The sequence below is a fragment of the Pogona vitticeps genome, chromosome 6, assembly GCF_051106095.1.
Source record: "Pogona vitticeps strain Pit_001003342236 chromosome 6, PviZW2.1, whole genome shotgun sequence".
NCBI classification, from domain to species: Eukaryota; Metazoa; Chordata; class Lepidosauria; order Squamata; family Agamidae; genus Pogona; species Pogona vitticeps.
Window position 1 is genome coordinate 69,125,996 of NC_135788.1, and position 12,421 is coordinate 69,138,416.

The following is a 12,421-nucleotide window of genomic DNA, read 5'->3' on the forward strand; positions in this document are numbered from 1 at the left end:
TCTGGGATATCAAATGAAACGAGGGAGACACCAGGGAGAACTTTTGTTCCATTGCTCAGAGGCTTTATTGCTAAAATAATTAAAAGCTGGCTTTCTCCTACTTACAGTTGCATAGCCAAATAATGCTATTTCTCACCCTGCCACATATACAATCCATTTCTAAATGACTGTTTGAAGAGGAATGTATTTATAGATCTGTACGTATGTGTTCAGTTATAGTTCCATTGTGGCAGAGGTGGGCCTCCAAACGTTATTGGACCAGCCAGCATGGCCTATAGTCCAGGCTAGATATATCACTTACATCATACACCCCCCTCTCTTAACTGAACAGGAATATATATAACTTCAACAATGGCATGCATGGAGGCCTCTCACAGATTGTACCTTAGGTATCTATGATCTGTTAAATTATAAAGTCAACTTTAAGTGACACACTATTATTTATTATGAATGAAATTCACCACAGGGAAAACGTTTATATAGCTACCACATAACAGTGTCCTTATTTTGAGGACTTGATATGTTGCCATAGTCCAGTGCCAGATGTAGAGGTGGCATAGAAACAGTTTTCTGCATATGGATTGTAGTTGTGGTGGTGGTGGGAAGAGCAGGGGGAATTGTTAAGGTATTCTTCTGACTGGATCCAAACACAGAAGATATGCACAAATGTCTCATATCAGGTTTTTCATGACTATAATGGCTACATACACTTGTTGGTGGAAAATAGTAGAATAGCAACAAGGTTGGAATTCCTTGCTTCTCTTCTCTTTGCAGCTGAGGATGATGAATAACCAATTTCTTCTTCTTCTTTCAAGCCAGAGGCATTTTCTGCCACCATCAACAAACTGCTTCCTCGTTGGATTTTTAAAAATTAGAAGCATCCAGCTTGTTTGTGTCTTGTAAAACAATTAGCCAAGTCCTTTAATGCTTGCTGCATGCTTAGCTTCATAACAGGAAAAGCCACCTGTTTTGTGCAGATTGTCACAGAGATATTTTGTGGACATTGCAGAAGACTTGATGCGGGGAGGCAGGAATTCTTTATATCTTGCTCTCTGACTGGTGGGGAGGAATCTTGCCTGGCTTCAAAATTCCTCATTGCAGTATCTGTCCAGTCAAGGCACTTACACCTGTGAGAATGAAGCATTTAGTGAATATTCACATCCCTGTATTGCAGTATTAAGAAGCAGTGTATGGCAAGTAACTCAAAACCCCATGACTTCAGAAAACTGTTTTGCCTCCTTCCTGGGCTGGAGGTTTGAAGATGGGTACCCAAGTAGGTTTCTGGAGTTTAAAAAAGTGACATCGCAAATGATTGTGCCTAAACAGATTTCGTCATGTAAGTGACCAGTTGAAAGATGGCCCTGGCATTAATCCTGAGTGGCAGCCGGGACCTTGGGGACAATGTGTTACTGAACTGTTTCAGAACAGCAACAAGTGAGTTATCAAATTCAACTTCTAGGTACCTGATAAGAATTTAGGCACATTTGATTTCAAAGAAGGTATCAAGCATGTCTGATATGTTTGATTTCCAAAGAAGCTAAACAAGAAGGCACAAGTTAAAATGAGGCGTAAAAGGAAACTCAAGATTTTGGGAAAGTATTGGATGGCATTAAAGCAGATCTTTTGGGGGAGGCAGTCCCTCCCTCTATATTTTTAACTTCATTTGATGTCAGTGCCAGGAGACTTCTTAATCTTAAAATAAGAACTGTAAAACAGATACAGCATTTTTCCAAAGGATCTGCGAAACATATTTAGGAAGGGAAAACATTTTTAAGGTCTCAGTTAATGTCTACCAAATTAAGAACAACAATCCCCACAGAGAGAGAGAGCGAGAGCTAGATTTCTGTAATGCAGCTGGGAAAATTTGAGTTTTCTGTGTTTTTAATTCCTACAAGCAGGTGTTGGTTAACATCAGGATATTCAAGAGCCAGACTGTGCTGCCTCCTGGAGACCCTCATTGCAGGAGGCAGCACTAACATTAATTGAGTGTCAGTACTGCGTGAGTACTATATGGAATGGGATTTGAAAAGGTCATATCAACAAAATAACTATTTGCGCCTAGCTTCCGTAAGGGCTTTATCTCACGACAGTTTGTTCAGCCGGTGCCCAGTTCTTGACTCCTGCCTCTAATAGCTCGGTAATCCAACCCTTTACTCAGGGCTTTCCCCCTTTCTTCACCCCTCTCTTTTTGATCTATTCTCTCATAAAAACCAATTTTGAGGTTTATGAATAATTATCACGCAAAGAAAAAACCATCTTAGCTCCAGTTCCGCACGATGCTTCAGCAAAAGCATGGAAATACCATCAGTCTCTTCCTTCTCCTGTGCCATTACTGAAAGAGTTTCGGAAAGACCTCTTCAGCTGATAAGAAGATAAAAATGAAAGCAGTTAGATATTGATAGGCGAGAGGTTATAAAAATACAGCACACCCATTGAAACCTGGAAAACACCCCAGAGGGTAGAAGGGAGAGGAAAGATGGCTGTTAACAAAAAGCCAGCTGCAGCTTCTGCTGGTTCCCAGACTCTACTAAGGTCTGTTCTGATAGTCTGAGTGGGGAGAAAGTGTCTTCTAGAAGCCTTTGCAACACTTCTAAGTGTCAGGCAATTTGATAAGATTCCTCCCCTTTGACCTCCCTCACATGCCTGCGGATATGAGCATGGATCATTATCTCCAGCTGATAGCTCAACATTGTAAGGCAATGGGTTAAGAGTAAAGCATACACAAGAGGGGGGTCCGCATTACAGAGTTGCTTCTGTTTGGTAAGATTTTAACAGCTACATCTCCATTCTATGAGATTAATCATCAACATCATCTTGGAACTGCAGAGCTGGAATTGAACCATATGGATTACTGAGTTTATTACTATAATTCTATGAATAGACATGCTCTACGTCTACCCTAAGTTGCTGCATTGTTGGGTGTACCTGAAGTACATTTATTTGCACGTGGATGGTGGGATATTTCCATTTCCCTTGTGTCCTTTTATCTGAACATAAGAGGTTGCTCAACTGGAAGGTGTGGCATATTACCACAACCCCAAATTTTGCTAGGTTTACAGTAGCATACAATCAGACAGATTCTCTTAGCAGCTATTGCTTCAGAAGAAGTTAGAAGCTACTGCATGAATACATTCAGAATGGCTGCCACAGAACTGAGGTTCATCTCTGTTGGCCCACTGTAGACCCTGCCAGGCAAACTGAGAAGCTTAAAGGTTTTACTGTCAAAGAGGACCAGATGTACTGTCTCAGCTGTAGGAACCAGATGCATATTAATTCTTACATTCTGTATAAAGACCTTGAAGTCTATTTTTGGCGGAGAAGGAGATTTGCATTCTTTTTTACTGGTGTGGAATTCCTCAGGGCTAGATGCAGAGCTGGTCTGATTCATTGCTACAACTGAAGCCGGTAACTCAGGTTCTCTGAGTAAGGAGGAACCAGAGCTGGGTGGGACCAGTGCACTCCTGCTTGGAGCCCGCCTGGTGTGGGCAACCTTTGAACAACTGGCTTGGTTCAACAAAGAAGCAGGAGGAGGGTCTGGGAGAACAGCCCCATCCTTGGTGTCTTGTTCTTCTCTCCAGTCAGAAATTCCAAGCGCTGAACACAAACAAGCCTGTTCATCCAACAGTTGATCCAGATGCTGCAAAATGAATAGAGGAGTGTTCAACAAGAACGAAAACATACGGTTAAAGGATGAGTTCCTGCCCAGATAAGTTACTTTTTGGATTAGAACTTTCAGAATATCCCATCGGCCATGCTGCCTGGAGTATTCTGGGAGTTGTACTCCAGAAGAGTAACTTTTCCCGTCTTTGCTCTTGCCTTCCATCTAGCCCAATAGTTCCCAACCTTGGGTCCCCAGATATTCTTGAACTACAACTCCCAGAATCCTGGCCAGCACAGCTAGTGGTGAAGGTTTCTGGTAGCCAAAGCATGCTAACTGCATTTCCAACTGTTCTAGTCCCTCAAAGGTTATTGAAAAATTCAATTTTTATTTATTTAAAATGTTTCTACCCCACCTTTCTCCTTAAAAAAAGACCCAAGGCAGCTTACATCAGATAAAAGACAGTATTTAAAGTTAACAACCATGAGCATACAAATACTAAAAAGGATCAAACAAATACTGCACTAAACAACATTAACAAAAGCAACACCAAAATACATTTAAAGCCCTAAGGTACAACAATCCATATTAAAACCCCACTCAGGAGCCAGTCATTCAGGGAAAGCTTGCCTGAAGAGAAAGGTCTTTGCCTGCTTGTGGAAGGACAGCAAAGGTAGGGCAGCCTGGCCTCCCATAGAAGGAAGTTCCACAATCTGGGAGCAGTAACAGAGAAGGCCCTGTCTCTTGTGTCCCCATCAAATGTACCTGTGAAGTGGTGGGACAGAAAAAAAGGTCTCTCCTGATGATCTTAATACCTAAACAGGCTCATAGAGGGAGACGTGGCCCTTGAGATAGCTCGGGCCCAAGCTGTGAGGGCTTCAATGGTTAGAATTCTGCCTGGAAACCTGTCAGCCAGTGGAGCTGCAGCAGCAGGAGGGTTATGTGACCCCTGTGACTAGCCTCAGGCCCTGGTCACACAAGGGAAATGTTTTCTAGTTCTTCCAGTACTTTCCATACCTCTGTTGTGCTGAACCGTCATGTAGTCCTTCTAAAGTGCATGACTGTGCAAATGCACTTGACTCCACCCTGCTCTGCACAACTTTCCTCCTTGCCCATGCACCCACAGCTATAGTTTCCAACCCCTTTCATTCCTGTCACAATGGAGCCCCACACGGGGGTGGGGGTGGGGAGGGGGGAATCACACATAGGGGTGGAAATTAGAGGGAACAATGATCAGGAAGGGGTTCGTGTTTAGGAAAGTGTCCGTCTGTTGCACCAGCTGCTCCTGCAGAAATGCATTGCATACAATAAACTTGGAATATCTATGCAGCAGTACTGCGATCACTCCCCCCCCCCCCCCCGGGTGACATTGGCATACAAACATTTCAATGCATCTTCCCACAGGAAAGAAAAAAAATATTACTTGCCAGTAATGTAATGATGGGGGCGGGGGCATGACTCTCTTTTACCAATGTATTGATGTATCAAAAGATTAAAAAAACATAATGTACGCCTTGCAGTAGTGGCAACTACCTTACTGGCTTCGATTCTGAAAAGAAGTGGGGCAGGTCATGCACACAGGCAATTCCAGTAAGGAATGCACCAGTACAACAAAGGTACAAAAACAACACAACCCTCCTGGCAGTGGGGAACTATTCTGCAGTTACACTAATATCTGGGGAAATGTCTTGGTCTTCACTCTGCATCTTGTGACCAGGAAAAAAAATTAGTGACATAACTGGTGGATAACTACATAACATTTCCCTCATGTGACCATGGCTGCAGTCAGCCACCTGGCAGTCACGTTTTGGATCAACTGAGGTTTCCCGACAATTTCCACAGGCAGGCCCTCCCTATGGAGCACACCAACATTCATGGCAAGATATCTTACAAAAACGTACCATTAGCATGCCCTCCCTAACCTGGCGAGCACGATCCTGCAACTGGCATTCCAGTTCAGCCACCTCTCGACGTACAGCTTGCCGCAAGACCTGTAATCGCCTTCTTTCCTCTCTGTGGTCAACAGCAGAGTAACAAATGAAAAACGCAACCCTCAGTAATGATTTCCCAGGTATTGTAATCGAAATGTCTTTTACAAATAAAAGAACTGTGTTACAAATGAAATTCCTGTAAGTAACTGGCTGGACACACAGTTAAATTCACATAGTTATCTGTAATCTGGTCCAGAGTCTGGTCCAGAGAACTGTTTTAGGAATACAACATGAACATTCTGGTAACTGATTCTTTGTTGTTGTTGTTGTTGTTGTTCTTTAGTAGTTTAGTCGTGTCTGACTCTTTGTGACCCCATGGACAAGAGCACGCCAGGCCCTCCTGTCTTCCACTGCCTCCCGGAGTTGGGTCAAATTCATGTTAGTAGCTTTGATGACATTGTCAAGTCATCTCATCTTCTGTCGTCCCCTTATCCTTTTGCCTTCGCACTTTCCCAACATCAGGGTCTTTTCCAGGGAGATTTCTCTTCTCATGAGATGGCCAAAATATTGGAGCCTCAGCTTCAGGATCTGTCCTTCCAGGGAGCACTTAGGGGTGATTTCTTTTAGTATAGATAGGTTTGTTCTCCTTGCAGTCCTGGGGACTCTCAAGAGCCTCCTCCAGCACCACAATTTAAAAGCATCAATTCTTCAGTGGTCAACTTTCTTTATGGTCCAGCTCTCGCTTCTGTACATCACTACAGGAAAAACCATAGCTTTGACTATTCGGACTTTTGTTGACAAGGTGATGTCTCTGCTTTTTAAGATGCTGTCGAGGTTTGTCATCACTTTCCTCCCAAGAAGCAAGCATCTTTTAATTTCGGGGCTGCTGTCACCATCTGCAGTGATCATGGAGCCCAAAAAAATAAAATCTGTCACTACCTCCATATCTCCCCCTTCTATTTGCCAGGAGGTGATGGGACCAGTGGCCATAATCTCGTCTTGCAATCTCCTCTTTCACCCTCATTACGAGGTTCCTTAATTCCGCCTCACTTTCTGTCATCAGAGTGGTATCATCTGCATATCGGAGGTTGTTGATATTTCTTCCGGCAATCTTAATTCCGGTTTGGGATTTGTCCAGTCCAGCCTTTCACATGATGTATTCTGCATATAAGTTAAATAAGCCGGGGGACAATATACAGCTTTGTCGTATTTCTTTCCCAATTTTGAACCAGTGTTTCTATATCCAGTTCTACTGTTGCTTCCTGTGCCACATATAGGTTTCTCAGGAGATAGACAAGGTGGTCAGGCACTCCCATTTCTTTAAGAACTTGCCATAGTTTCTTGTGGTCCACACAGTCAAAGGCTTTTGCGTAATGAAGCAGAAGTAGATGTTTTTCTGGAACTCTCTGGCTTTCTCCATAATCCAGCACATGTTAGCAATTTCATCTCTAGTTCTTCTGCCCCTTCAAAATCCAGCTTGTACTTCTGGGAGTTCTCGGTCCACATGCTGCTGAAGCCTACCTTGAAGGATTTTGAGCATAACCTTGCTAGCATGTGAAATGAGTGCAATTGTACGGTAGTTGGAGCATTCTTTGGCACTGCCCTTCTTTGGGATTGGGATGTAGACTGATCTTTTCCAGTCCTCTGGCCACCGTTGAGTTTTCCAAACTTGCTGGCATATTGAATGTAGCACCTTAACAATATCATCTTTTAAGATTTTAAATAGTTCCACTGGAATGCCATCACCTCTACTGGCCTTGTTGTTAGCCAGGCTTTCTAATGCCTACATGACTTCATTCTCCAGGATATCTGGCTCAAGGCCAGCAACCACATTATCCAGTTGTCTGGGATATCCAAATCTTCCTGGTATAATTCCTTTGTGTATTCTTGCCACCTCTTGATGTCTTCTGCTTCTTTGAAGTCCCTCCCATTTTTGTCCTTTATTATGTCTATTTTTGCACAAAATGTTCCTTTAATATCTCCAATTTTCCTGAACAGATCCCTGGTTTCCTGAAAGATCTCTGACAAAACAGGCCATTGCCTCAGGCAGCAGATGTTGAAGGGCAGCTCCATCAATAACCCCTCCCCCAGTTTTTCACCTCCTGAGCCCCCTCCAGCCATTCCACTGTCTATTTTCATGTTCCCTAAGCAAGCTGTGTAGCTCAGGTGCAGCAGGGAATAGTAGCATCTCAAGCGCTGGAGTAAATTTCCCTCTAGGTGGGCTATGTATGTGGAATCATCTTTTCTTTTGCCTCAAGCAGCAATATAGCTTAGGCTAGGGCTACAGGGGGCCCCAGGATAAACCACTGTGTTTTTCCACCCTGGTGCACCAGTGATTAGTGCAAAACCGTGATGTTGTGGTGGCAGCTCTGTAATAGGTAGATGGGAAGAAGGACAGGACAGGCCTATGGAACTGACATTGTTTTGTTTGGAACTGATTTTGTTTCAAATGCTGCCATCTAACATGTATATAAACTAGGTATTTCAATACATAAGAAGAGGCAATGTGCATACACATCTTGTGGCACACATTAATAAATGTAATTGGGTGTTATCAAGTTAATTCAGACTTAGGAGTATTTCCTAGATATAAAATACTAGAAGTGGTTTACTAGTGCAACCAATGTCAAGTTGTTTTATGAAATACCAACTGTGGCGCTCTTACCGCCCTTCCTTTGACATTGCACTGGAGAAGAGAGTTTCTTGCTCTGTTAGGTGCTGTTCAATCTCATCCAGTCGTTCTCGAAACTTTTGACATGAATTTTTCATAATTTCAATTTCATGGACCGTGCACTAAATACAAGATCAAAAAGAGGCAATGACTTACTTTGTATCCACATCTGAGTGTCTACTTCTCAAGCAAACTGTTCAGAATTCCTGCCCCCACCCCAGGAAGTCCACATCCTTGAGCAGAATCAACTTGAAGACCTCCGTGTACTAATGGATGTCTAGTGAAACCTCTGTCTATGCATACATATACTGTACATGAAATTCCACACATACACATATAATCACATATAAACCCAAACAATCATGTCACTCCACATGAACTGCTCCTTCTAATTACCAACAGCTATTGTGTCATTCATCATCTCCCATTTTGATATCATGCAGGAAGTGTGTCTTTCTCTGTACTAACTCCTTATTATGTCTATCCCAGATACTTTCATAGAGAAGAGAAAGAGCAGAATTCTCATGTTCATATCTGCAAGCTAGGAACATATGTGCACAGCCTTCCTTCCTTCCTTCCTTCCTTCCTTCCTTCCTTCCTTCCTTCCTTCCTTCCTTCCTTCCTTCCTTAAGCTCAAGGCATAGGAGAAGGAAAAGAGACCAAATCATGTGGTTTTCTGGTGGGGAGGTGGTAATTATGCTTTAATTACTAATCCTGGCACATGGCAGTCTAGAAAATGACTGCATTATGTTAAGTTTATTGAGCAGGGGAAACGTACTGCAGACATCCTAAGATAAAGAAGTGTCCTGGGGAAAGGCATTTTGGACAGTCTGTGAGTGTTTAATAAAACATTGCCATCTTGTGGACATTTACAAGTGTTAGGGCAGTTGAGAGAAATCATGCAATTGAATGTTTTCTTGTTTTTTTTAAAAAAGCAACTGGCATCTCATCTCAGTGAAGATATATGCACATTTCCCCCACTGATAGATACATCTGTTGTGTTTGAGCCTCTCAAGTCTAGGCTTCAAGTGGAAACTCTTGTCAAATAGATATTGAGGCACTTTGTGAAGCACTAACCTCACCAGTCTGAAATATGGAGTACGTACTACCAATAGAAACCAAATGTATTTTATGTGGACACCAAACATAAGTTACATGTAATATGTGTAGCTATGTGGATTTTATTTATTTATTTATTTATTTATTTATTTATTTATTTATTTATTTATTTATTTATTTATTTATTTATTTATTTGTTTGTTTGTTTGTTTGTTTGGTTTATATCCCACCCATCTGGTATATTCGACCACTCTGCCTAAATGCATGGATGGGGAAAGCATCATGTCCTCCAGCTCCACTTCTGGTCTCTGGGTATGTTCAGCCAGATCTCTGAACAGAACCTATGTGAGCATAACTTATATGTGCATAATATATGTTCCATGTATACAGCATTGAAACCTTGAAGAAAACAGGATGTCCAGACACATGGAGCGAATGCATACACATTCGAGTTGTACATATATAGACTTCGCAAAGGGGCTTGCAAGCTTTTGACTTAAAATAAATACAGCAGGGCTTTCTTATCTGCAGGATCATAATCTACTGATTTATTATCCATGGTCTGAAAATATTAAAAGACAATCCCCAATATATATATTTTAACAATGATGTTACCAGAACTGACCACTAGAGGGAGTAAGACACCATGCTATGTAGAGTAATTGCTATTGTAATAGTGTCTGGTATAATCTTCTGCAAAGGGGCGTGGAACCCATCCTCTTTGGATATGGGGGTCCTACTGTACTCACTATTTCTCTACACCTGTCTGAGACATTAGAAAACAAAACCAGGAGAATCCAGATGAGAAGAATCTGCAGTTAAAAGAACCAGTAGCAGGGTGGAATGGAAGAAGATTCTGTTGTTCTCCATCACCACCACCGAAATATCCATTTCACATCTCCTAAGACTGGCAACAGGATGGAGTGCAACTTGCCTTTGAAATCTGTACATTTGAGTTTAACTGGGGGAAAAAACTGTTTGCAAAACACGTCTCTTTAAAATGTGCATGAATAAATAATGTGTACATCTGAAACATGCACACAAACATGCATGGGGGAAATGCATACAAAACTCATACACTAATAAATGTGTAAAAAATGCATATATTTTGAAAAAAAGGCACAGAGGTATGGAAGAATTTCTACACAGGGAAAGGGAGAAGACTGCAAACGGGTATGAAACTGGGAGAGGACAAGAATGTTGGTGGGGTTCTGGGGGGGGGACCCAGTGAAAATAAGACTGACAGTTTTTTTCTGAATCATGGTAGTAGGTAATGTGATAGAGTGCTATCTGACAATCTGCAGAGTCGGAGAATAATTTATTAAGCTATATGAACAAATACTCTGACCTCAGATGGGTTCCTATGTCCTAGGCAGTCCAACGGTGTTGCAGGCCTCTGCCTTGGTTTGACACAAGATAGCTTTACTGTCTAAGCCAGCAACATCCTAGCTGATTAGCAACCCTAATTAGCGTTCCTTCTAAAATATACTCACAGAAGAAATATTTCTCATGGTCGTGTCCTGCAGCAGCTGGAGAGTCTTCAGAAGCTGTAGCTCGGTGGTGGCATGAGATGAATGACAGGCCGTGGGGTGTCTCCACGAGGGCGTGAAGGGCCACGTCAAACAGCAGTGGTAGGAACACAAAGAGCAGCTGTGACCTCTATGCTGGGCCCACCAGGCATTCAAAGGTTCATGGTGGTAAGATCTGCGTTTCCAATAGAGCCCTGTATCTAAGGAAGCAGCCTTCACAAGATGGCCATGCCTGTGAAACGAAGGGAGACACCGGAAGAGGGGGAGATTTTCCTTCTTTCTTTGGCTCCTGTCTGTTTGAATAGAAGCTTCTTTCGTTTGCCTGTCTTCCCCCTTTGATGCCTTGGGTACTGATGTAAATTCGGGTTCCTCCTTAGAACGCTGGGAGATGCTAGATGTGGAGTCCACAGACTGGCCTTTTGCGGCAGTTTCGCCAAGTGAGATGCTCCGCATAGCCGACATCAGTCTTGAAGGCATCTGGACAGTGACAGATTTAGATGAGCTCGCATTCATTTCAGAGCCAGGGATGCACCCATCTTCATCAAGTTCTAGGCCCACTGGTGATCTATCCAAGGAGCCATTGTCTCCCTTTCCAAAGCAGTGACAGGCTTGGTTAGCATCTTGAAGAGGGTTTCTTGAAATAACACCAGACTCTGGCTGCACAACTATGACATTGTGTTGAGTCTGGGAGACTTTGGTTGTCTCCAACGGTCCGACAATCGTGTTTAATTCATTTTTCTGACCCTCACCTGTGCCATCTGGGAGTGGAATGGGAGAGTCTAGCGTTCCATAAGCCTTCTGATCATGTGGCTCTTCGGCCAGATCTACAGCAATAGCTTCCAGAACATCTTGGCAAGTGTCTCTGATTTCTTCTTCTTCTTCTTCACATTCCTTTTCATCTTCACCAGTGTTGCCATCACTATGTCCAATAAGAAGCATGCAGCCTTCCATTGCAGGAGTAGAACCTACACTTCGGTGCTCTTCGCTACAAGGTGAGAAGCTGTTTCTTTCTGGAGTGTTGATGGCCGCCTGATTCATACTCGCTGCATCACAGCATGAAAGACCTTCCTCCACATCACTATCCCTCTTGTCCAATTGTCCTCTTCTACCTTGTATCTCCTTCTCATCCATTTCATGTCCCTCTTCACTGTCAACACATCCCGACTGACCACTGCAATCATCATACAGATCATTCTCTTCATTTATGGAATAAAAGATTTCCTCACCCTGAAAATTATGCTCTCTGCTCAAGCTGGCTAGCAATGGAATGTGGTCATGGTTTGCTGCCGATATGTTAGAAACTGGGCCTGTTACATTTTGCAGAAGATCATGGCTAGCCATAGATGAATCTTTCCTGTGTCGCAGAAATGCTTGGCAATCATATGAATTGTAGCTAAGCCTCATGTTTCCAGGGAGAGACAAACCCTGAAAGGGGGGGGGGAAGAAAGAAAGAAAAGGATTGTCATAACATTCTGTTGAATCTAAAACAGAAGAAGGACACCTTGAGTCAGCCTGGAGTCTAAGTACAGTAGGACCACCATATCTGCTAGGGATTGGTTCCAAGCCCTGTGGATACTGAAAACTGTGCATAATAGCAAATGCTATACATAACGGTAAAAGGGAAAAAACCAAG

The 12,421-nt window shown here is 42.7% G+C and overlaps 1 protein-coding gene and 1 long non-coding RNA gene across 18 annotated transcripts in view; one reads left to right on the forward strand and one right to left on the reverse strand.

The window, feature by feature from the left end:
* The window catches only part of LOC140708344 (uncharacterized), a 77,974-nt gene that overhangs the window by 40,217 nt on the left and 25,336 nt on the right, over positions 1 to 12,421 (forward strand). The window lies entirely within an intron of this gene.
* The window catches only part of ITPRID1 (ITPR interacting domain containing 1), a 65,907-nt gene continuing 53,527 nt past the window's right edge, over positions 42 to 12,421 (reverse strand). For 6 of the 17 annotated variants that reach the window (XM_078377496.1, XM_073003811.2, XM_078377504.1 and 3 more), the window contains 5 exons: positions 10,753 to 12,213; positions 8,195 to 8,322; positions 5,500 to 5,611; positions 4,229 to 4,363; positions 2,495 to 3,637 (listed from right to left, as the gene is read on the reverse strand). In XM_078377496.1, coding sequence (XP_078233622.1) covers positions 3,116 to 3,637; positions 4,229 to 4,363; positions 5,500 to 5,611; positions 8,195 to 8,322; positions 10,753 to 12,213 — 2,358 coding nt within the window. In that variant the 3' untranslated portion in view covers positions 2,495 to 3,115. Of the gene's footprint in view, positions 2,362 to 2,494; positions 3,638 to 4,228; positions 4,364 to 5,499; positions 5,612 to 8,194; positions 8,323 to 10,752; positions 12,214 to 12,421 lie in introns of those variants that run through there. The other 11 variants (XM_020803403.3, XM_020803398.3, XM_078377507.1 and 8 more) reach the window with 7 other exon arrangements.